Consider the following 20,567-nt stretch of genomic DNA (forward strand, 5'->3'; position numbering starts at 1 on the left):
CAAGCCCAGGAAAGAAATGCAAGCTTTGATTTGCTCGCCGAGAAAAAAAACCCACAAGCAGCCCATGCGCCTGAGGCCGAGTCTCGTCGTCTTCCCACCAACACCCTGAATAGATCCCGAGCCTCCAGGGACCCCAGCGGGTGAGGCAGACGGCACGTATCCCCGCCCCTCTTCTAGGGCCACGTGTTCTTCTTGCCAAACCCAGCGGCCGCCCCGGAGCCCCGCCCCGTCGTGCATTTCCAGGCCCCGCCCACCTCGACGCCGGCCAATCACGCCGCGATGCGTAATACGGCCCCGCCCCTCCGGCTCGGGCCCGCCGCCTTTGTTCTCCCCGGTTCGGTCTCTTAGCCTGTGCGCTCCAGGCAAACCGAGTGGCAGCCGCTGATTGGCGGCCGCGGCGCAGCCAATCAGAAGGGGGCACCTCAGGTTAGGGCTCGGAGCTTTAAACGCCGGAGCGGCGGGGCGCGCGGAGGAGGCCGGGGAGGAGGGCGGGCGCGGAGGGCGGTACCCGGCGCCCGAGGCTCCGCGACGACGCGCTGGGCGCGCGGCCCTGGTGGCGCTGGGATTGGCCGGCCCTCGGCTCCCCTCGCCCGCAGCCAATCTCCCGCTAGGACTTCCCGGGGGGAGGTTTCCTTCCGCGCCTCGCTTCTCGCCCGCGGTGTCAGGGCCCCAGGTCCGGGATCGCTCACGCGCCTCGGGCGGGAGGAGGCTGCGCTCGCACCGCCGCGATGAGGCCCCGCAGAGCCTGCCTGCTGCTCCTGCTCCTGGCGCTGGCGCAGCTGCTGGCCGTGGCGAGCGCCGGGGGCGCGGACGAAGGTGAGCCGTCGGGCCTGCGGGCTGGAGAGCGCCGTGCGCGGCGCCGGGGGCGGGGGCGACCCCGGGACCCGTGCGTTCCGAGCGCGGCCCCTCCAGGACCCACGCCGGCGCCAACACGCTGGAATTGGGAGGGCGGTTGCGGGTGCCCAGCCTGGCGGAGATCCGGAGGGAGCAGCGCGGTGGAGGGGACGCGGCTGCGGAGCCTCTTGGGGAGCAAGCGCCCGGCCGCCGGGGCTTGGCACGGAGAGGGTGCGGAGGGTCTCCTTCGCGGCTGGCTCCTGCGCCTCAGTTCTGCGCAGGTTTTCCTCCGGCCCGGGCTCCCGGGAAGGGGCGTTGGAGAATTGCTTCGAGTTTCCGGGCGCACACGCCCCGGGAGTGCTGGAGGAGAGGGGGGCCACTGTTCTCCAAACGGGATTCCGAGAAGGCCGGGGCGCGAAGGCGCAAGGGGGAGCCCGGAGCAGCCGCGGGCAGCAAGCGTTTTACTTTTTAAAAAAATGCCTGTAGATTTGGAAATAAGGAATCCAAGGGTTCTGGTTGGAGGGAGGAACGGATGGCTTGGTTTGCATTTTATTAACACCGGAGATCCCAGCCCCAGGGCGAGTATTTATTCAGCACCTACTGTGTGCCAACCTCAGCGCAGGGTTCCGGGAGTCCAGGATGAAGCACCTTCTCTCGCCCGAACGTTAGACGGCTATTAGTCATCGGTCCTGCATTTTGCTTTGAAATCAGCTAGCTCAGAACAAATAGCTAAGATAACTTTTTTTTTTTTTTTTTATGCAAAGAGAACTTTGAAAATTAGAAAGTACAGGCAAGAAAAGAAAGCTACTCATAGAGAATAGGGCATCCTGTTACTGGTCTCAGCTTTCTTCCCCCCTGGTCTTTCTCCCCAGGACTAGGCCCCCAGTGAGTTTGTTCCAATATAAATAGCCCCCCTTTTCTAATATTAGTGTGTAGGGGAAGTGTGACCTTTATACTCTCTCAAACAGATTGAGTAACTTCTCTGGGGTCACTGAATCAAGAATCTTGACCCAAATAGGAACAGAAGTAAAAGCCAGCACCTAGTGAAAAAAACACCTGCCGAAAGGAACTCTAGATAGAAGCGTGGGTGGCCTTACAGGTGTGACTTGGGACCTTTATCCAAATCACCTAATGCTCATTTAAATACAAGTCCCAAAATATACTGAAGCAGAAGTTAGGGTGGGGCGGGGGGGCTGGGCTCTGCATTTTAAACCCTTTCTTCACGAGTTCATAGAATAAATTTTGGGAGGCACATTAAAGTTTGGGGACCAGTGGGGATGGAGGGTCCTTTTTGGAATGTCGCTAAAAAGTACAGTCGCTTGGACACCAAGGGCTACTAGTAACCAGTACGTTTACCATTTGGGTCACAGGTCACTAAGGCAGTGGAGACCTGGGAAGCAGTTGCCAATGGGGTGAGCCCGGGAACTCTGGTGTTGTGATGGCCCAGGCAGGTCTCCCATGGCATCCTCTGGGGTGGGGTGGGGTGGGGTGGGGTGGGGCTTCGAGCCCTTACCTTGACTCTTTCCCATCCCTGTGTGCGTCCCTGGCCCTTCACTTTCAGTGCCTATCACAGATAACTTGTCCTGTGAACTTAATTTGGGGCCACCCCCCCATGTTCCAAGTCTGCAGGGTTTTTAGTTTAGTTTTGTTTGCCTTACATTTTAGATTCAAACAGCACAGTGGTGTCTGGGCTCTAAATGCCCCCCCTCCCAAGAATATGGCTATTACATAGAGCTTGAGCTCTGAGGACTGAAGCCTCCGTTTGCAGATCATGTCTCAGATTTGAAGTCACGTCTGCTCCCTCCACATCTTTCCAGCTAACAGAGTGAAGGAAGATTATATATATATATATATATATTAAATATGTCTTTATTGCCCCACTGGCGTGGCTGAGCGGTTGAGCATCGACCTATGATCCAGGAGATCACGGTTCAACATGTTTAAAAAATAAATAAAAATACATAAAAATAAATATGTCTTTATTGATTTCAGACAGAGGAAGGGAGAGAGAGATAGAAACATCAATGATGAGAGAGTCGTCTATAGGGCTGCCTCCTGCACACCCCCCACCGGGGATGGAGCCTCCAACCTGGGCATGTGCCCTGATGGGATGGAACCATGACCTCCTGGCTCCTACCTAGGTTGAGGCTCAACCGCCGAGCCACGCAGTTGCAGCCGGGCCGAAGGAAGATATTTTGTTACCTGCTTTTATTTGGGATTGGTTTAGATTTTAAAGTAAGTGGGAATTCACTTGGGTCTAGTGTTCAAGAACTCTTTAGCTTCCCTTCTCTTTTCACTCTTGAGAAGTAATTGTAAAACTTTGGGCGTATTGAGAAGAAAATGTGATAAGACAATGTAGTACAGCAGTGGAGTGGTCAGGACCTGCCACTGAGGAGCTCTGTGGTCCTTGGGCAGATGACCGGGGCTTTCTGTGCCTCAGTTTCTTCATCTGTGAAGGGCATGTAATGTGTTTCCCTCCAGGGGTGAGAGAATGTTTAGGAGCTCAGCACAGTCCTGTCATCCTTATCAGCTACAATGTTACATCTGATGACACACTTCTCTTTTGCAATGTTTAATATAAACTCTTCAGTATTGACCTAACGGTTGAGTTTGTCCAACTGCTACAGGGACCTCTCTAGTGGGGCTCGGAAGTGACCAGCTAAGAAAGTTGATGACATCCTGCGAGGAGCTGCCAGCATCCAGACTGGGCAGGGATCCGGTCTTGTTGCCAGATGTACTGGTGGGGGTGGACAGGGACCTTAGTGACCTGCTTAGAGGAGGGGCCCCATTTTAGGAGTGGCCTTACCACGTGGGCTCAGCACTGGAGGGGATGCAAGAGACTGCATTGGCCTCACGCTCGGGAGGATGGCACCCTTCCAGAAGGTGCCAGAAGCCTTTGGGTGTTTTTCTATCCAACTTTAGATGTTCTATCCAAACATTTCTATCCAATGTTTAAAGTAAGCATCCAACTTTAAAAGTGAAGCCCAATGAAGGGTGGTCTCCCCACTAAAACAAGTGTTTTCTTTGCAGGAAAGTGTGGGTCTCTAGTAGGTAGGAATATAGAGCCAGCACCTTCTCAAATTGCGGAGGAATCAGTCCTTTGGTTGTCTGCCAGTTGGAGAGGAATGGAAAGTTTATTTTTAAAAACAAGAAATGAATTCACTCTTAGCTCTGGCCCACGGTAAATCGTGAATACCCCCATTTAATCACAAGAGCCCCATCATTAGTCGGGCTCACAGACCACTTCAGGCCAAGCATAGGTAAGGAAGCATCTTTGCTTTTCTTTTTTGTAAAATTCACCTTTTCCCTGTGTGTTGAGTGGATTACCAAGTCCCTCTCCATCCCTTTGCTGTGTTTCCTTGACGAGCAGACTAAGTTCCCCAGCGCTTTCTTTCAACCTTCCTCTCGTCTTTCCATCTGCCTGCAAGTACATATGATTCTGCAAGTAGATCTGACTGGGCGGAGCAGCCAGGCAGTGAGAGTGGATATGCACGGCCCACGAACCCCACCTCACTGCCCGCAGTGGCCATCCAGCCAAGTGAGCTCCCAGATCCAGGCCAGGCTGTGGGGTGTCTCCTAGGCACCCCAGCTGGAACACAGAGCCCTGCACCAAGCCCCCTGGTTTGCGGCCCTCCTGCAGGTCGCTTTGGGTCAGACTTGCAAGTGAGGTCGTCTTCCCCTGCATCCCGGACTCCTTCACATCCAGGGAACCTCATTCTTTGTGATGCGGCCTGATGACAGTGCTGGAGGCCTGGGGCCTCTACAGGCCTGTTCCTGCGTGGAGGAGGGAGGGATGTTGGAGAGCTGTGGCCCAGAGTGCAGGGGGGGACTGGAAGGAAAGCTGAGAACAGGAGAGGGAGCTTGTCCCAAGAAACGTGGAGGTCTTCCTGGTTTGTACCAAAATTGGTAGGGGCTTTTGGGGGAGGAATTTTAGAGCTGTTTCTCCCTCCCCTGACAAAGAAATGTGGCAGTCGGGGGAAAGCAGTGAGATGTGGAAAGGGACATGGATGGTTGAGGAGGGTGGTGGTGTGGGGGTGGGTTTTTTTTGTTTATTAAAATTATTAGGGTGACATTGGTTAATAAAATTATATAGGTTTCAGGTGTACAATTCTATAATACACCATATATATTGTATTGTGTGTTCACCACCCCATTTGGTTTGCTTTTTGTAATTAGTTTGTGGATTGATAAATTTTAACGATAAAGGAACAAAGCTGACTGCCCCACCCAGACCAGTTCCCTGGCTGCCTGAGAGCTGTGGAGAGGGCCCTGGAGTAGTTAGAGGGGATTAGTTAGGGGCGGGGCTGAGACTGGGTAAATCCCAGAGATTCCAGGATCCCAAGGGCAGGTTTTCTTTTTTTTTTTTTAATATATCTTTACTGATTTCAGAGAAAGGAAGGGAGAGGGGGAGAGAGAGACATAGAAACATCAGTGATGTGAGAGTCATTGATTGGCTGCCTCTGGGCATGTGCCCTGCCTGGGAATCAAACCTGGATCTCCTGGATCATAGGCCAATGGTCAACCGCTGAGCCACTCCGAGTGGCTGAGTGCAAGGGCAGGTTTTCATGCCCTGAGTTCACCCTCAGGCCCCAACTTGGTAACTGTCAGTCTTGGTTATCTCTTGGGAAGCATCTCCAAACAGGAATAATTGGCCCCTTGAAATGTTCTGGCTCTGGAGTTAATGAAATCCTCAGGCTTGCTAATGTGACCAAAGCTGGAGAACCTGATTAAGAAGAACCGTGCTCCCATGATGCCTTGTAGCTGTAGTTTGGCAAAAAAATTAACTAAACCTTGATAATGAGATGCACTTGGATTCCATGTCCTGGGAAGAGATGTGTGCTTCCAGGCTGGAAGAGTGTGGGTGTGGGTGAAAGTTAACCTTACTCAGGAGCAGATAGTGGGAGCCATAAAAGGAGGTGTTCCCAAAATGCAAAACACAGGCAGTGCAGGGGAGCCTCGCTACAGGGGTGAGGCCTGGAGAGACTGCAGGGGGGTTGCTGAGGGGCAGTGGGTCAGCTCTCAGTGCGGAGCTGGAGAAGGGGGCTGATGTTGGGGTCTCCGTGTTCAGGCAGGAGGCATGCAGAGCGGGTGGGCCGTCTGTGGGGAGGGAAAGGGTCCTGCTGCTGCTTTTTTTTTTTTTTTTTTTTAAATCCTGAGAGAGTGGAAAGGGGAGAGAGAGACACACATCCATTGGTTGCCTCCCACACATGCTCCAGCCTGGGCTGGGGATCGAATCTACAACTGAGGTAGGCGCCCTTGGCTGGAATCAAGCCCGGGAGCCTTCAGTCCAAGGGCCAGCGCTTTAACCACTGAACCAAATGGGCCAGTGCCTGCTGTGGCATTTAGACTTTCAATTCTACCTCTGTGGTTTTCAGACTTACTTTAACCATGACATCTCTCTAAATGAAATTTTAAGTGGCCCCCCCCAGAATGCAACCTTAGAGCAGAATCTCTGGGGTGTCAAATCCAGATGTCACCACCCTGTCTGGTGGTAACCCCCAGAGACTACTCAGGGCTCCTGATATGCTTTGAAAAATTGGGGTTCTAGGGGGAAAAATTTTTTTTAAAGATATGTCTTTATTAATTTCGGAGAGAGGAAAGGAGAGAGAGAGAGAGAGAGAGAGAGAGAGAAACATCAATGATGAGAGTCATTGACCGGCTGCCTCCCGCGCACGCCCCCTGCTGGGGATTGAGTGGAAAACCCCCGGCATGTGCCCTGACGGGGAATCGAACCGTATCGCCGGGATCCTAGGTCAACGCTCAACCTCTGAGCGAAGTCACCAGTTAGTCCCCTAACCAGTGTGAGTGTTTTGCACTCAGATTCCAGTAAAGAAGAGGCCGTGGAGGAGGAAGACGAGGAGGAGGAGGAAGAGGAGGACCTGGAAGTCAAGGAGGAAAACGGCGTGCTCGTCCTCAGTGACGCCAACTTCGACGACTTCGTGGCCGACAAGGACACCGTGCTGCTGGAGTTCTACGCTCCGTGGTAAGGACCCGCGTTCTGGGGGCTCCAGGCTGGGTGCGCGCCCCCGCTCCCGTGCTTGGCCCCAGCGGGGCGGAGCGGCGGCTGCAGGGGCTCAGGCTCCGGCTCCAGCTCCAGCTCAGGCTGCAGGAGCCCCGCCCTCCTCCCGCCTGCCCCGCATCCCCGGAGCCAGCACCGCATCCCCGGAGCCGGCCCCTACAAAGTACGGCTCCCTCCGTGTAAAATACGGACACGCCTCTGATAGCTACAGCTGGGGAAGGGGGTGGTTAATAGGCTCTGATGATGCCAAAACCTGTGCTGGTGACACACAGCCAACGCACTTCAAGCCACCCACCACCTTCCTGCTGCCAGGGGTCGAGCAGCTGCCCACGCGTGGGCCTGACACGCGCCACCCCTGGGAGGCCGAGCGGCGCCCGCTCCCGTCCCCGTCTTCACCCGCGTGGTGCAGCGCGTCCCGCTCTGTCCTTCCCGCGGCCTCTCTTGTCCTCTAATCCCTTCTTTTCCTCGCCCTCCCTGGTTCACTTTGGAAACATAGTAGTCAAGATATACTATGTATCCAGTGCTGGATGTTCAAGTATAGTGTGAGGCTTTTTATAGAAAATATTTACGCAGCGCGCCCCGCCTGGTTTGGCTCAGTGGTTAGAGCGTCAGCCTGTGGTCTGAAGGCTGCGAGGTTCAATTCCGGCCACGGGGGCTTTCTGTACCTCGTTTGCAGGCTCCATCCCCGGCCCTTGTTGGGGTGTGTGCTGGGGGCAACCTTCTCTCTCTCTCCCCCTTCCAGCCTCCCTGAGAAGCAATGGAAAAAATATCCTCAGGTGAGGATTGAACAGGCCTGTGAGGTTTTATTCCTATTTTATAGATTAGCAGTTCTCAAACTTTTTTTCTTAATTATTTTTATTTATTGATTTTAGGGAGAGAGAAAAAAAATAAAACATTGATTTGTTCCACTTACGTATGCATTTATTGGTTGATTTTTGTATGTGCCCTGACCTGGGATCGAACCCGCGGAACCTTGTAGTATTGGGGTGATGCTACCCAGTCAGGGCAGTTCTCAAACTTTTTAGTCTTGGGAATCCCCTAACATTTAAAATTTGAGGACCCCCAAATAGCTTTCATGTGGGTCATGTTTATCATATTTACTATATTAGAAATTAAAACAGAAATTTAAAAATTGCTCATTTTTTAAGGAACAGTAACCCATTACATGTTAACATAAGAATGCTCAGTCAGTGTAGCCTCTGGCAAACCCCACTGTAAACTGCTGAGAGTGAGTGAAAAAGACAGAAAATGTATCTGTAGAGTTTCAGCTCACAGGCCCCTTGCAGGGGGTCTCTGGACCAAATTTTGCGAAACTTATAAATGAAAATACGGGCTTCAGAGACACTGAAAGTATGTGCCCAAAGCAGAGCAGGAAGTCGAACCTAGATCTGTTTGACTTCCAGCCACCGTGACCTCCCCGTGGGGTTCGGTTGTGTCTCCTCTAAACTGCAGACGTTCCCTTCCTGATGCCCCTTTTTTGTGCACGTTGCTGGAATGAAGCCTCCACAGGTACAGTTAACCTGCTTCTCTTTCCCCAAACTAATTCTTAGGTGCGGACATTGCAAGCAGTTTGCTCCAGAGTATGAAAAAATCGCCAGTACCTTGAAAGAGAACGACCCTCCCATTCCTGTCGCTAAGATAGACGCGACCTCAGAGACAGCGCTGGCCAGCAGGTTCGATGTGAGCGGCTACCCCACCATCAAGATCCTCAAGAAGGGGCAGGCGGTCGACTACGAGGGCTCCAGGACCCAGGACGGTGAGTGCGACCTGAACGGTTGGAGGAAGCTGGGGCCAGGACTCGCTCCTCCAGGAGGGGAATTTGGATAATAGAAAGGAGAACAAGTTGAGGGGACTGGGAGTGACCCCTGGGAGCACCAGCTTCTGGGAGTGCTCTTTGCTGGTATGTTTGCTGGTATGACTGAGATCAAAATAAACTTGTCCTTGGGTGGGAGGTGTACCTTCCCAGTTCAGACCATGCAACAAGATCTGGGGTAGGTGTGTTAAGAAATGATGTAAAATCAACTATAACTGAAAAACTAAAAAAAAAAAAAAAGATACAAGACATGGAGGATCTCACTGGTGTTCTAGAATGGCGATTTTTGATCTGTGTGAGGCAGGAATGTTTAAAACATGCAAGACCTGACTGTTTAGTCGGGAGCACTTACCTCTTTTCCCTTAGATTGTCAAATAAAAAAATGACAACAGCCAACACAACAATAGCCGTCCAGTGTAAATGAATCAGAATTATACCTGTTTTTTTTTTTATCAGATTGGCAAAAAATATATTTTTTGGTGTGCCTCAGAATTTTAGTAATTAGTTTATGTGCCGTGAGATGAAAAAGGTTGAAAATCACTGCCTAGAGCAGTGGTTCTCAATGTTCAGCTTGCATCAGAATCACCGAAACGGGGGAGGGGTCCTTAAGACAGATCTCAGAGCCCCATCTTCAGAGTTCCCTGATTTAGGAAGTTCCAGGTCAGGCTCAATACTTTGCTTTAAAGAAGAAAAATATATATATATATATATATATATACACACATATATATACACACATCTTTATTGATTTAAGAGAGAGGGAGAGAGATAGAAACATCAGTGATGAGAGTCATTGATCGGCTGCCTCGTGCCCGCCCCCTACTGGAGATCAAGCCCACAACCTGGGCATGTGCCCTGACCAGGAATCAAACCTCGATCTCCTGGATCAAAGGCTGAGGCTCAGCCGCTGAGCCAGGTCGGTGGGGCATTGTTAGCATATCTTAAATACCATGTGTACCTTCGTGTGTTTACATAACAAATACATCTCAGCCATATCCGTTCGTAAGGAACTGAATCTATAAACGGGCTGACAGTGGGATGCTTTATGGTTGGGAAGGGAATAGGTCTTTCTGTTTGCCTGGAGGCATGTGGTCCAGCTGGGAATCTTGAGAGCAGGCTCCCTGGCCTCCCCCACGGTAACTGGGGCTCCGGGCACCCCGGGGCAGGCGGTTCACTCTGCACGTTTCAGTCTGAGAGTTCGCGCTGTGCGGGAGTGGCTCTCGGACCTGGTCCTTCGTGGATTCCACAGCCAAAAAAAGAACAAAAAGTTTGCTACCGGTCCTCCTAAGAACCACTTGGAAAATGTCTTATGACAATAGACCCTGTGTCCCACGCCCGCCATTGCATCCATCTCTGGGGACGGAGGCCACAAGTGGGCCCTTTTATGACGGGGGACACGGATGCAGCGTGGGAGCCGCCGCTCTCCTCATTTTCCTCGATGTTTGCGCACGTTTGATGAGGCTGTAACATGCCGACGCTAGATGCGCACATGTGGAGGGGGTGCCCCCAGAACTGCCCACCAGCCACGTGGGCAGCGCTGGGCGGTGACCTCGCGGGGTTCGCGTGCAGTTAGCGCTGCAGTCCGGTGAGAATGGAGCCTCCTCCGTCAGGCTGGCCTCGGGCTGTCGAGAAGTCTGCCTGTGCTCAGTCTTCTTGGGTTTCTTTCAGAAATTATCGCCAAGGTCAAGGAGATCTCCCAGCCCAACTGGACGCCTCCACCAGAAGTCACACTCGTGCTGACCAAAGATAACTTCGATGAGGTGGTGGATGGTGCAGACATCATCCTGGTGGAGTTTTACGCTCCCTGGTAAGAAGGTGTTGGTCTCGTGTCAGTCAGTCGTTAGGCCTGTCCCGTATCGGGTACCCTGCTGGCATTGCACGGGGTGGCAGAGACGGCCGGAGAGCAAGCTGGGTGCAGCATCCCCACCTCACACAGAGGGCCAAGTGGAGCTGCTAAGGGTTCTGGAGAGGGGTGGTCTTCCTCGGGGGATGTGATGAAGCTGAACATAGGCCTGGGGCACGGGGAGAGGGCAGCCCACGTGGCCCACACAGAGGGCTGCCAGGTGACCCAGGGCCCCTCGAGGCTGGAGGACACGGCTGAGCACCAGCCTGTGCTTGCGATTGTCGCTGCACACTTGTCCTGGGAGGAAGCACGTGTGAAAGCACTTTGGCAGCTGTGGCTCTAAGCAGTGAGGTGACACCTCTCACCTCCGGCAGGAGGCATGGAAATGCTGCTTATGGAAGGTCACCGGCTAGGAAAGGGAGGAAAGAGCAGAGCTGACAGCTGGTGGCCTCGCTCCCCCATCCCAGGTGTTGTCATCTCCTGAAGGGTGTGAGCCATAGTTTTCTCTGTCTCTGTCTCTGCTCGTGGCTGTTTGTTCTGGAGTGAATCTCGGAAGAGGACCCTCAGCTGTGCACACTCGACACGTGTTCCCTTCTCATGCTGGAGCCTCCGGGTTCCCCCAGCTTTCCTGCCTTGTGTCCCCTCCCCTCACCCCTCTTTTCTTGGGCCAGTGTTCACTTCTTACCGGTCTCCCTCATGTCCCAGCTCAACTTTCACATCCTATATGAAGCCATCCCTGAATTGTGTCCCTACATGGCCCAAGTCTCCAACCAAGAAAACCTCCCTTCTTAGGACGTTGTCTGTCTTGGCCTTTCCACATTTTACTCCGTGTCACAGTCACGCTCCGGTCTGTGCCTGTGTTTGTGTGTCTGTTTCCCCGCTGTGTTGTGCTGGCTCTCCTTAGGGGCCCAGCTCAGCGCCCTCACCTGGACACATTTGGAGGTTGGCTGGATCTCAGAGTTGCTCAGGAACGCTGGCTGGGTTTCTGACCCTGTGCTGCTGGGAGGCTGTGTCCACACTGGAGCAGACCCCTGACAGAACCGACTTGCTCTGGCAGGTGTGGACACTGCAAGAAGCTGGCCCCCGAGTATGAGAAGGCTGCCAAGGAGCTGAGCAAGCGCTCTCCCCCAATCCCCCTGGCCAAGGTGGACGCCATCGCGGAGACAGACCTGGCGCAGAGGTTCGGTGTGTCCAGCTATCCCACCCTGAAGATCTTCCGCAAGGGAAAGCCTTTCGAATACAATGGCCCGCGAGAGAAATACGGTAGGGGCTGCTTCCTTCTGCAAGCTCAGTGGGGCGGGGAAGCTCCCTGGCGGGTGTGGGCAGCGGGCAGAGCGTCGTGGAGCCCCAGCCCCTCCTCAGGCCAGTGCTCTGCCCCCAGGGATTGTTGACTACATGATCGAGCAGTCCGGGCCACCCTCCAAGGAGATCTTGGCCCTGAAGCAGGTCCAGGAGTTCCTGAAGGATGGAGACGATGTCATCATCATTGGGGTCTTCCAGGCGGAGAGTGACCCGGCCTACCAGCTGTACCAGGAAGCTGGTGAGTAGTGGCCATCGCAGTGGACAGACCACTGTCTGTGGGGAGTATCCCGGCTGGTACTATGTCGTCATATGATCCACAAACCTGGGGTTTTATCTTGGGGGTTTGACAAGATTTAAATACAACATATATAGTAAAAGAACCACATTTAGGGCCACAGCCCACCAACAGGCCCCCGGAGTTTAAATCCTCAGAAAGTACTGTGTGTGCAGACTGGCCACGTGCACTCAGCAGTGTGCAAACCTCACTGTCCCCTCGAGAGGGACTGTCTGTCTGGGATCTTGTGCTCCCCAGCACCAGACATGGCAGTGGACCTGAACGCCTGGCAGATTAATTCTAAGTATTTCTCTGAACATACAGATTCTGAGATACAGGTATTAAGGTACAGTGGTCCCTTGGTTTTTGAATGTACTCCGTTCCGGAAAACCGTTCAAGTTCTGAAACGTTCAAAAACCGAGGGATCCACAGCTGACAGCTAGGCCTCAGGATCTTGCCATCAGCAGAAGACATGGGGCATGTTCGACTTCCGAGGCGAGTTCGAAAACTGAAGCATTTTCTTCCGGGCTTACGGCATTTGTAACCTGAAATGTTTGTCCACGGACACGTTCGAAAACCGAGGTGCCACTGTATTAGGCCTTTACCAAGTTTTAAAATCCAACGTTTAAGCTCAAGGTGTCCACACAGAACTCAAGGTGGTCATTACACTACTTCCCAGGCATTTGCTTTGGTTGATGTGGTTGTGAGTTAAATCTAGATCGTTTAGGCAATTTTATAAATTGCGTATTTATCATTCTGATCATTTTTCAGCTAACAACCTGAGGGAAGATTACAAATTCCACCACACCTTCAGCACTGAAATAGCAAAGTTCTTGAAAGTCTCCCCTGGGAAGCTGGTCATGATGCAGCCTGAGAAATTCCAGTCCAAATATGAGCCCAGGAGCAACGTGATGGACATCCAGGTGGGTGAGGGCACTCAGGTCTCAGTGGCCTCTCTGAAGTGCCAGCCCCTGGGCATCCGATCGTCATGAGAATCCTGGTGGTGCCACCTTGGGGGTTTTGAAGCGGGGAAATTTCCCTCCACCAGAGGCTTTGGGCCCCAGAACACAGTCAGTAGGGAGGCTCACCGTCGGGGTTTACACGAGGGGCCTGGCAGCTCTCACACACCTGGCAGGTGCAGGGCCCTGGTCGCTGGCAGAGCACCTCTCATACCATATTCTCAGACCTCCTGGCACCAGCCTTCCTTAGGTGCCCCCCACTGTGGGTCTGACCTATGTGTCTGTGTTGCTCATGGCCAGGACATGCTGTCCACTATGAGCTGAGCCTCACTTGCCGGCAGGCGGCCCAGGCGCTGAGGGCTACCGGTGTGATGGCAGGCCTCTGTTGACTGCGTGAGGCTGTGCAACGTGGCTCATGGATTTGGCCATCTCCTGAAAGGGTGTGACACTCACTTCTAGAAGGGAAAGGGGGGTTCCTAGCTCAGTGAGCAGATCTTCACATTTGGAAATGACCTTAGATCTTGAATCCAAAGCATTTTTGGTTTTCTTTTCATAGAGACTGGGATACAGAGAAGTGAGCTGTTTCACCCAGGGTCGCATAGCCAGTTAGAAGCAACGGGGGGGGAGAATGCAGGTGTCCTCCTTCCTGGGCCAGGCTGCTCCGACTGGACGGTGACCCTTGCCACTTGGGCTGAGGGTCCCCTGGGCATGTACCACAGGGAACAGCCATGCCCGTTCTGGTCTGTTTTTGTGAACTGGGAACATGACAACCTTGGAGACGGACCCGAATCTTTCTGATTCCAGGGTCTTTAGTCCCATTACTGTGTTCCTGTTGACTGTGAAATGTCCCCATAGGACTGTTGCGAGGATCAGACAGGGAAGATGGACCCTCCTGCTCAGTTGGTTTTGTTAACAGGTGCCTTTCAGCAGCCAGGCCTCCTCCAGCAGTTCCTAATTGGATCACAGCGAGCCCAGCCCCAGGGGACAGGGCCTGGGGCACCTGCCCTGGCCCAACAAGCTCGCTTAAAGTTCACTCGGGGGGAGAAAAAAAGGGGACCCCAAAGACAACAGGGAATCACTGGGATGTGCTTGAGTGGAGCCCATAGCATCTCACCTTCAGTGGCTCGTCCCATCTTGACTCAGTAACAGTGGCTGCAAAAGGTGGAGTGTTAGGAAAGCCCTGTTTTGGGGTCAGGCCGCCCCTCACCCGTCCCCCTTTTTGCAGGGCTCCACGGAGGGCTCGGCCATCAAGGACTTCGTGCTGAAGCACACGCTGCCCCTCGTGGGTCACCGCAAACCCGCCAACGACGCCAAGCGGTACGCGCGGCGCCCCCTGGTGGTCGTGTACTACAGCGTGGACTTCAGCTTCGACTACCGAGCGGGTGAGGCGGGCGCGCGGGTGCTGGGCGGCCTCGGGCGGTTTCCTCCCGTGCTGCGGGCGCCCGGGCTCGTGCCAGCGGCGCGGGCCTCTCGGAGGTGGGGCTCTGGACCGAGGTGCCCCCCCAGAGATGGCTGAAGCCTGAGCCACGGCCGCGGGTCCGAGCGCCCCGAGCCTAGGCGTCCCCGCCCCGGGGGCTCACGGCCCTTCGTCCCGTTCCAGCCACTCAGTTTTGGCGGAGCAAAGTGCTGGAGGTGGCCAAGGACTTCCCCGAGTACACCTTCGCCGTGGCCGACGAGGACGACTTCGCCTCCGAGGTGCGCGACCTGGGGCTGAGCGAGAGCGGGGAGGACGTCAACGCGGCGCTGCTGGACGCGGGCGGGCGCAGGTTCGCCATGGAGCCCGCCGAGTTCGACGCCGACGCCCTCCGCGACTTCCTGCGGGCCTTCAAGAAAGGTGGGCCTCGCCGGCGGGGCCTCCCCTCCCCGCCCCAACGCCTGCCCTCCCCCCTCCTACCCTCCTCCAACCCCTACCCTCCTCCCCAACGCCTGCCCTCCCCCAACCTCCCCTCCTCCCATCCTCCCCTCCCCTCCTCCCCAACCCCTCCCTCCCCCCAACCTCCCCTCCTCCCATCCTCCCCTCCCCTCCTCCCCAACCCCTGCCCTCCCCCAACCTCCCCTCCTCCCCAACCCCTCCCTCCCCCCTCCTACCCTCCTCCCATCCTCCCCTCCCCTCCTCCCCAACCCCTCCCTCCCCCCTCCTACCCTCCTCCCATCCTCCCCTCCCCTCCTCCCCAACCCCTCCCTCCCCTCTCCTCCCCTCCCATCCTCCCATCCCCCTCCTCTCCTCCTCCCCTCCCTCCCCCTCCCTCCCCCTCTCCTCTCCCCTCCTCCCCCATCCTCCTCTTCCCCTCCTCCCTTCCCCCTCCTCTCCTCCCTCCCCCTCCCTCCCCCTCCTCCCTATCCTCTTCTCTCCCTTCCCTCTCCTCCCTTCCCCTCCCCCTCCTCCCCTTTCCTCCCCCTCCTTTCCCCCCCCCTGCAGGCACACTGGGCACCTCTGCACCCCTGTCCCTCGTTCTGAGCCTGATCCTGGGTTTTTCTAGTACCTCAGCAGGGGTGGAGACGGGGAACCTCCATTCTCTTTTCTTTCTTTTTTTCATAATAGAAAAAAGGGCAGGTGTGTCTCAGGAGTGTCAAGAAGTCTTATTTTAAAAATACTTAAAACAGACTTGGTGTTTGTGGGAAGCTGTGCGCGTGGAGGCTCCTTTGCGGCTTTACACGCACGTCTTTACCGGTCCTGCTGAGCGCATGGCCGGGCCCCCAGCCAGCGCCAGCCTGTCCTGGGCAGGCCTCCTGGTTCCCTGTCTGCTCGTCCAGTCTGCCCCGTGCTTTTCCCTGGGCACCGGCTCTCCCTGCGCCCTTCTGCACCAGGCATATCTCATGTGACAGCCTCCTTGGACAGGACCCAATGGCAGTGGCACAACTGGCCTGGATGGGGTGGGGCCACCTGCACCCTCTCTGGAATTTGCAGGGACTGGGAAAGTAGAAGATTTGAGGAAACCAGGGGACTAAGGGGTGGCTGTTGGAGACAAGGCCTGGCCTGGTCCAGGCAGGGCCACCAGGGTCCCTGAATTTTCCATCACTCACATCCCTCCCCTGCTCGCTTCCCTCTGCAGGAAAACTGAAGCCGGTCATCAAATCCCAGCCGGTGCCCAAGAACAACAAGGGACCTGTCAAGGTCGTGGTGGGGAAGACCTTCGACTCCATCGTGATGGACCCCAAGAAGGACGTGCTCATCGAGTTCTACGCGCCCTGGTGCGGGCACTGCAAGCAACTGGAGCCCGTGTACGCCTCCCTGGGCAAGAAGTACAAGAGCCACAAGAACCTGGTCATCGCCAAGATGGATGCCACTGCCAACGACATCACCAGCGACCGCTACAAAGTCGAGGGCTTCCCCACCATCTACTTCGCGCCCAGTGGGGACAAAAAGAACCCGATTAAGTTTGAGGACGGAAACAGAGACCTGGAACATTTGAGCAAGTTTATAGAAGAACATGCCACAAAACCCAGCAGGACCAGGGAAGACCTTTAAAGGCTAGGAGGGCCAGAGGGACCAGACACACTGTGGCTTCCAGTGGCCGTGGCCGGAGCCCGCGCCAGCCACCCGGCCCTGCTCAGCGCAAGGCGGTGTCTCGAATATCTTGTTGTTGTTGTTTTTTTAAATTTTTTATACTCTGGTATTTCACCTCATGCTCTGAATACTGAATAGATATGAATGATTAAGTAGAGTAGCCCAGATTTTTACAGAGGATACATCTATTTTCATCCTTATTGGGGGTTTGATTTTTTTTTTTTTTTAACCTTTCACTTTCTTTAATATTATTTCTTTTAAGCAGATAAGTTGAATCTCTTCTTGTGTAAATTTTTTTTTCCTTTTTTTAATTTAAAAATTTCAAAACCTTTGCCAAATTATGTTGATTTTTGCCCTTTGTCGCCTGAGGATTACTAGTCAGAGTGCTTTAGTTTTTGTCCCTTCCTGTTGCATCATGGCAAAGTGAGAGCCCCGCCGAGGACGACCTCTCAGCCTGACAGCCGAGCCGCCGCCCAGTCCAGACAGAAGCAGCACCTGGGGGACCAGGCTTCACCGAACCTTCTCCAAGGACTGTAGGATGAGGGGCCTTTCCCAGGTCCCCAGGCCCCTCGAGCCAGGGTCTGAGGTGCAGCCTTGGAGAGAGAGGAGGCCTCCCCTCCTCTTCAGAATGGACGTGGTTGGAAGAGAGATGACCTAGAGCACAGGCGGATACTTTAGGGGGATAGTAAGGACCGGTAGGCTGTCGTGATGGAATAAAAGAAATATTGAAAATTAACCTGCATAACTGTGTCATAGGACACCTGCTTGCCCAGAGCCTTGATGGAGTTGAAGGTGGAGAGGCCCAACCTGGGCAGGCTGGGGAGGCAGTGTGGGGGGGTCATCCAAACCCTGGGGGCAGGGCTTTGGTGGTCTCAGCTCTGGGTTGTGTGGAGGTGAGCAGTGACACATTCTGTCAGAATGGGGACAAAGGAGCCCGCCGAGCACTTGTGGGGCTGGGACCCGGTGGGACACTGGTCCAGCCCTTCCTTGGGTTGTGGTTGTATGTGTGATGTGAGCTCTGTGTGATCCTGATTTTGATGGCAACAAAGGTGGAAGTTGCTTGAGCTGGTGGCAGCTGTCTGGTGACTGGCGTGTTTGTTGCCGGGGTCAGCTGGGGGCACCAGAAGGGGCAGCCTAGGTGGGCCTTTCCGAGTGATGTGTCTGCAGCTGAGTCTGGCTGAGAAGGACTGGGGATCGGTGGGAAGTGGTGTCTGGTAAGTTATCAGAACCTCCAGTGTGGCAGGGCGTTGTCTGCACCGTCCTCGACGTCCCCAGGAGAATGAGCACCCACCATCTGGGACTTGATGCCAGAAGCTACCAAAATAAACAAGAACTCATCCAGTACCCAGTCTATAACCAGATTTCCCCAATTCTCTCAAAAACATCTTTTTACAATTGGTCTGTTTGAATCATCAGCAGTGTCTGCACTTTGGGTTTTGTCTCTTAAGTCTTGTTCTAGAGCAGTTCCTGTCCCCACCACTGGAACTCACTGCAGAAACGACGAGATCATTTGGGTCGGTTGAGTTGTGTTTTGTACGTTTGAAGAATGTTCCATTGTCGCTCTCTCATTGGTGTGTCTGGAGATATATAGAAACCTAGAGAGATCTGAGCGTAGAAAATGGTCCCGGATCTTACAAGACTGATAATAGGTGCCATTGATTGGGGGCTGCCTACCAGCTGTCAGGGACCTGGCATATGTTATGAATCAAAGATTCAGTCCAAGCTGACTCTGCTCTGTGAGCAAGTTGCTTAACTCCTCTGGGAGCTTATTTTCCCATCTGTAAGATAAAGACACAGCCCTCTTCACACAGGGTATTTGTAAGGATTCTATGTGACAATGTGGGCAGGGGGCTTAGCTTTGTTCCCAGTGTGTGGTCACCACAGGGGGGAGGGTGGGTGTTTCCCCAGGTCACGCAGGGAGCAGCTGAGTCCCAGGCTTGGCGTTCCCGCTAAAGGAGGCACAGCCACCTTCTGAGTGGTTGTCTTTTAACCTAGTATGTGCTGAGTCAGTGACGTGATTCCCAGTGTGTGACAGAGGAAATCTGTGCACAGATCCTGGGACACCAACTCAAAGCTCTGCAGAGCCTGAAATGCTCATGTGGAGGCCTCTCCCCCTTCATGTTGGACCTCATCGCTGTCTCTCCTGCCTGTTCCGATGGGCCAGGATGGGGCCACTGACCTGGCATTGGGCCAGGTAGACCTCAACTGGAGGGTGTGGGTCTGTATAAATTCAGATTCCTGCACCCCAATTCTGGCCTAAGTCAGATGCAGCAGGGGTGGAGCCCAGTGTCTGTTTTCAAAACCTCCCAAATCTGGTCACATTTCAGCCCTCGGTTGCAGGCTCCATCCTGCCCGGGTTGGGGTGTGTGCAGGAGGCAACCAATTGATGTGTTTCTCTTTCCTCGGTGTTTCTCTCCCCCTTCCACTCTCTCTGAAAGCATGGAAAAAACATCCTCTAGTGAGGATTAAAAAATAAATATGTACAATGCATTCTGTGGGACCTGTACTAAGGTAAAGAACCCTCCTTGGATTCCGCCCTGCTACCCACAGGACGGGAAGTTGGCTGTGCCAAGCGGAGGGCTGGGAAAGCAAACCCACGCGGGAGCCCGGGGCTGAGCGCGGACTCACAAAACGCCGTGTGGATGAACCTGTGGAGAACTGGAGACCTCGGGTCCCCCGGCTGGAGGGCCTCCCCTAATTCATCATGTTCCCACCTTAGATTATGGAGATACCATGACCCAGGGAAGACAAAGGACCACTTGTTACAAAGACTGAGAGGGGGCCTCTTAGAAAGCTGTGTCGGTGGCTTGGGGAAGGAATCGTGCGGGAAAGGAGCCCTCTCCGTCTTCCTGGATTTTCTCATGGAAAGAAAGTGGGCTCAGCTGCGGGTGGATTGAAAACTGGTGCCTCAACCACGGGTGAGATGGGATCAGATCCTCTCACTCCCCACCTGCTGCAAAAGCGTCCTCAGAAACCATAGGTAATTGGGAGGCTGGAGACTCGAGAGACCGTCAGGGTTGAGGTTGAAAACTTCAGTGTTCAAGGAACCTGACAGGCAAGGTAAACCACATGGGGCGGGATGGGGGCAACAGACCCCCCTCCCACGGGGCCATGGGAACCCAGGTGTGTCTTTTGTTTCGTTTGGGGGGTTTTGTTGTTTTATTTTCACAATTCAAAGGCAGGAGGGGCTCCAGAAGGGAGAAGATTCGCTTCTGGCCAACTCTCTAGGTGGGTTTTGGTGAGTCGTGAGAAAAAGACATGGCTTCTCTGTATGTACCCTAGTGTTTGGTGTCCATACAGTTTTAAGTATTTCCACAGGGATTTCTCGTTGGCTTGTTTTGATTCCCCTTTTCCCCCCGTAACCCAGGGCAGTACCATGAGGAGGCTGAGAGCAGCTGAGATGCAGGAGGGTCTGTCCCTGTTCTTTAAGGCCCAGGGAGTGAGTCAGTGCCCCAAGCGCCTCACTCACCCACCCTGGCCCCAGCCCAGGGATGCCTAGGTTTAGGGCTCTGGGAAACTAGCTAGACTGCGGAGGAACCTAGGGAAGTGTGTGGCAATGACCACAGGCTCCCGACTCTGCATAGCAGGACAAAAATCTTGTCAGATTGTAGGGCCCCATCTCGGAAAGGGGGAGCAGATGTTGCAAAAATGGGACCCTTCACAGGTGGGTTTTGAAAGAAGGGAGGGAAGAAAAGGTTGAAAGAATGTCCCTTGACCTGGGAGGGTACATAGATGGGCAGTGGGAGGAAAATCCTGCCCACATAAAGCACTTTGGGAATGTTCTGGAGGAGTTTTTGGAGGAAATCAGGGAAAACTCCATTCTCTTTGCTTTAAATTAGTTTATTAGAACTTTAAGACAGATATAATCAGAAAGGTTTTCAATAAAGTACCTCTATTGTCTGCTTAAGGTAATGTTAAGCAAGGGCCTACCCTGGCCACACCGAAGCTTCATGGGGTTGACCAGGTGCACAAGCCCAAGGGTCAAGAAATCATAGACATTGGCAGACGGCTCCAA

At 54.0% G+C, this 20,567-nt stretch overlaps 1 protein-coding gene across 1 annotated transcript; it reads left to right on the forward strand.

The window, feature by feature from the left end:
- Positions 1–468: 468 nt before the first annotated feature.
- On the forward strand, positions 469–17,288 carry PDIA4 (protein disulfide isomerase family A member 4). Its single transcript, XM_081147544.1, has 10 exons — positions 469–816; positions 6,655–6,817; positions 8,404–8,609; positions 10,335–10,473; positions 11,567–11,772; positions 11,891–12,049; positions 12,857–13,008; positions 14,270–14,426; positions 14,645–14,878; positions 16,098–17,288. The coding sequence occupies exons 1-10, from the start codon at positions 729–731 to the stop codon at positions 16,511–16,513; spliced, it is 1,920 nt and encodes a 639-aa protein (XP_081003670.1). The 5' UTR covers positions 469–728; the 3' UTR covers positions 16,514–17,288.
- The last annotated feature ends 3,279 nt before the right edge of the window (positions 17,289–20,567 follow it).

This window comes from Miniopterus schreibersii, assembly GCF_964146895.1.
Source record: "Miniopterus schreibersii genome assembly, chromosome: 9".
Lineage (NCBI taxonomy): Eukaryota > Metazoa > Chordata > Mammalia > Chiroptera > Miniopteridae > Miniopterus > Miniopterus schreibersii.